The sequence below is a fragment of the Kryptolebias marmoratus genome, linkage group LG16, assembly GCF_001649575.2.
Source record: "Kryptolebias marmoratus isolate JLee-2015 linkage group LG16, ASM164957v2, whole genome shotgun sequence".
Lineage (NCBI taxonomy): Eukaryota > Metazoa > Chordata > Actinopteri > Cyprinodontiformes > Rivulidae > Kryptolebias > Kryptolebias marmoratus.
This window is the reverse complement of record NC_051445.1, coordinates 29,435,818-29,440,217: the sequence shown is the minus strand read 5'-3', so window position 1 is coordinate 29,440,217 and position 4,400 is coordinate 29,435,818. Positions and strand designations below refer to the sequence as shown.

Genomic DNA, 4,400 nt, shown 5'->3' with positions numbered 1-4,400 from the left:
TGATATTTAACATTAACACGAACCGCTATAGTTTTCGGTTTGTAAACATGACTGTAGCAGTTTTTGACAGGTAGCACCGACCGTTAGACATAGTTGTTTAGCCGTGCTATGGTAGGAAAATCTGACAAGGAAACACAGATCGTCAGAACACCGGCCGTAGGCGCGAACGCACACTGACTGACAGCATGATGTCATTGATTTAGTTAAAAAAAAACATTGTTTAACTTTCGGATTTTCCCTCGACTACTCTTGAAAAACATTTTTGTTGTCTGCCACCCACTTAACTCCCAAAATGTTCCGCCACATTGCTAATGCTACTCCTCAAATGGTTTCTTCTTCTTCTTCTTGATTTTTATTGGTGGTTGGTGAACAACTGAAGGAATCAATACCGCCACCAACTGGTAAAGAGTGTCTGCTAAACTTTTCTCCTTGCATTTAGCAGCAACTCGAGCACATTGCTGCCCCCTATATGTCAAGAGGACAAATAACACCTTTTCTGTTCAAATTGCCAACCCGCCAGAGTGGCGTGTGTGTTAATCAAATTCACACGCCACTTCAAATATTTACCCGTATTTGGCCAGTGGCGGGTGCTAATTTCCACCCCTGATAAAATGTAACTTCAGGATTTTAAAATCATTTTATTTGACTAGATCTTTTTTAATTAACTCACATAATTTTGAGCAAACATGAGAAATATGCTTGAAAAAGAAGCTGCAGTTAGACTATAGTAAAAAAATGTGTGTATTAAACAAATTATTGTCAGAACCATATTTTAAACAGATCATATAACCTCTTCAAAATAACTGAACTATCACTATAATATTCAGACAGGAGCTGATTTGATGTGGCTGTTAATAAAAATATTCCTTTTCAAACATTAATGGCATGATTCTTTTTTTGCGGCAACATTTCATGTCCGCATATTTCTTTTACCGTTTTTTTTCTAAAATGTGCCAAATCTTTACAACAAAGTATTTTAAATATATATTTAGATGTTTGCCATCATTCAAATAGAAATGAAATGCATTCAAAATATTTTTTTGTACTTTACACAACTTTTTGGTGACACACATGCTCAATTTTATTGTGTAAGTGTAATAGACTTCCTCAATAAGTTTAAACTATAAAATTTAAAAAAAAAAAAATTCTTCAATACTTTGATTGACTAGACTAAACCTTATTTTATTGTGCAATTGAATCTGTTGAAGCTATTTTTCTTATTTGATATTTTCTTCATATTCTACATGTCCCAGTAGTAACTTTCCACCCTGTTAGAATGTTTCCTTTTTGCCTTCAAAAAGACTACAATTCCATAAAAGCCATTTACAGGAAGTGACATCAATTGGTTTTGGAGGGAATTCAGCCGTGGAAAACAAGGTAAGCTTAAACTGTCATTTTCTCCTTACCTTTTGATAATCTTAAATATATTAAACCTGTATGAGTCAACCTTAAATTTCCACCCTGTTAAGATAAATTGTGGGAAATGTTTTTTCAGTAGAATTAAAAAAAAAGATGTTAGATTTAGTCATTAAAGGTTTGTTATTCTGTTGAAGGTTAGCTAGCTTAATGTTGACCACATAAAGAGCTATAGCTAGATTAGCTAAAAAGATTCCATGCTGTTGTGTTCCACCCTGTTAGGTTTATGAACCTAACAGGTTTATGGTTTATGGAACCTAACAGGGTGGAACGAGGACCTAACAGGGTGGAAATTATGGTGAAAAGTAATCATTATAAGTATAATTATTTTATATATGTGTGTGTGTGTATATATGTGTATATGTATGTATGTATGTGTGTGTGTAGCATTGTTGAAAAAATTTTGAAATTCCACATTTGTCAGGAAATGGCTCCAGCGCTTAGTGCAGCAGAGATACAGCGTCGGTACAGGGCAAGGCGTGATGCAGACCCAGAGAAGAGGGCCAGGTACCTGCAGAAAGAAAGGGAGAAATGGCAGCAGGACAAAGAGACAGGAAGAAAGAAAAGAATTGCAGACCTTACTGAGCGAGAAAAGCGTGCCCAGAGGAAAAAGTAGAGGGAAAGAAAGAGAGAGGCAAAAGCCAGGGAAAAAGCCAGGGCAGCGATGCCTTCTTCACCTGAGACACCCAATAATTTTAATACACAACTAAGCTCTTCACCTTCTTCTGCAGAATATTCAAGGTCTGAGCTCTGAACTGTGTAGGATTATTTGTTATAGTAGATTACATTATCTCATTCTTAAGACATAAGAATACAATTGCATGTTAATTATGTGTTGTGATTTTTTTTCTGTTTTAGGCAAAGAAAGTTAGACCAATGACAGAGAAGAAATACTAAACAAAGACTGAAAAGAGAAATTGAAAAGCTTACAGCTCTCCTGGCAAAACAAAAAGCAAAAACAGATAAATACAGAAAGAGGTGGCAACGAATTCAGCCCAAGACATATGACCAATCTCCTCGGGCAAAACTTGACAAGATCCTTGAACCTTCTGTCTCTCACAGCATATGCAGGAAACTACTTCTGCATGCCTCAGTTGTGGAAGAAATTAAAAACAATATATCAGAACACAAAAAGAGAGAGACAAGCAGATGCTTGCCAGAGTCACCATGGGGAACATCATAAAAAGTATAAATTACAGACACTTGCACTTAAGACCTTTGAATTCTCACAGAAGAGGTCAAAGGTGCAGGGTAACATCACAACATTTCACTGGAAAGCAAGGAATATTAAGGTAGCTGAAAGGGAGAAGTTGGTAGCCTTCTTAAGAGATGATGTCAGCCGACTGACGACTGGGAAAAAAGAAACAGTCACTAGAAAGAAGCAAAAGAAGCAGAAGAGGTTGTTATTGGACACTTTCAAAAATCTCTACAGAAAGTTTCAATCTGAAAATGCAGACCAGGTATCGTTTTCGTTTTTCTGCAAGTCAAGGCCATTTTGGGTCATACGACCCACCGAGAGTGATAGAAAGACTTGCCTCTGTAAAATCCATGAAAACATTGAGTACATGGCCAGCACCCTTTTCAAATGTGGGCTGTTGTCAACCAAAAACCTTGAGGAGTTGGCTGGTGCAACAGTGTGCAACTCTGACTCAAAAGCTTGTGCATATGGAGAATGTGGCATTTGCTGCACCACAGCTGTCCCCACACTGAGACCTGCTTCCAACAACATGATTTCGTTCTTCCAGTGGGCCACAGAGACTTCCACCTTAGACAAGGAGAAAAAGTCCATCATAACAGTCAAAAAAGAGCTCACTAAGAGAGAAGATGAAGTTCTTGCGGAATTCCAGGAACGAATGGTGAAGTTCCAAAGCCATCTCTTTAACATTTGCTGGCAATACAGGGCCTATAGGGAACTTAGAGAAAATCTCCAGAGCCACGAATGTTTAAGTCATGTGTATTTTAGTGAAAACTATCTCTGTAAATATGCCAATGAGATACAATCTGTCCATTTTGGGGGGTCACACCAACAAGCGACCCTACACACAGGTGTGTTATACACAGCAACGCAGAGGTCTCCCATTCCCTTCTGCTCAATATCACCATCAAGAAGGCATGACCCTACAGCAATCTGGGCGCACCTAGATGCAGTCTTGGATATGATTACAGAAAGATTTCCCCAGGTCACCCGGCTCCACTTCTTCAGTGATGGGCCTGCCACTCAGTATCGGCAAAAGGGGAACTATTTCCTTCTTTCGTCAGAACCATTCAGAAGAGGCTTTGATGTGACCTGGAATTTTTTCAAAGCCAATCATGGCAAAGGGGCCCCAGATGGTGTTGGGGGCACCCTGAAACACTCAGCTGACAGGCTTGTATGCATGGGAGAGGACATCCCTAATGCAGAGATGCTGTTCCTCAAGCTCAAGCAGCAGCAATCAGTTGTGGAGCTATTCTTTGTAAGTGAGAACAGTGTGGAAGCAAAAGTGGATGAAATGCAGCAGGTTAGTGCAATTTTTATTACACTGGTAAACTGTTGATATGCATATGACATTTAATATCTACATGAAATTATCTAAAAATAAGAATTTCAGATGATGGAATAGTGTTCCAGAGTAGTTCTGAGGTATACTCATTAACAGATATCTTTGCCATTTGTCTGTTTTCATTTCACGTAGGTACTGTTGAGGAGACAAAATATTACCTACATGAAACTCAAAACTTAAAAAAAACACTCTCTTCACGACGGATCGGAAAATGCACAGAGAAACCAGGAGTCAAAAATGGTCAGAAGCAGTATCTTCAGTTTAAAAGATTTATTAGCCTCAGTACTAAGGGAGACACCCTTACCAGCTCACAGCAGGAACACCAGAAGATGTCTGAGCTAAATCACTAAAACATAGCATTTTAACCTGAACAAAGAACTGGCCCATCCTCCTTTGGTCATCTCTCCGGAACTCTGTGTATGGACTTGTTTTTCTCCATCTTCT

The 4,400-nt window shown here is 38.6% G+C and overlaps 1 protein-coding gene across 1 annotated transcript; it reads left to right on the top strand.

The window, feature by feature from the left end:
- The first annotated feature begins 572 nt into the window (after positions 1–572).
- Positions 573–4,150, top strand: LOC119617787. Its single transcript, XM_037980291.1, has 3 exons — positions 573–1,377; positions 2,275–3,914; positions 4,089–4,150. Exons 2-3 carry the CDS (start codon positions 2,421–2,423, stop codon positions 4,134–4,136), a joined length of 1,542 nt encoding a protein of 513 aa, XP_037836219.1. The 5' UTR covers positions 573–1,377; positions 2,275–2,420; the 3' UTR covers positions 4,137–4,150.
- Positions 4,151–4,400: the final 250 nt, after the last annotated feature.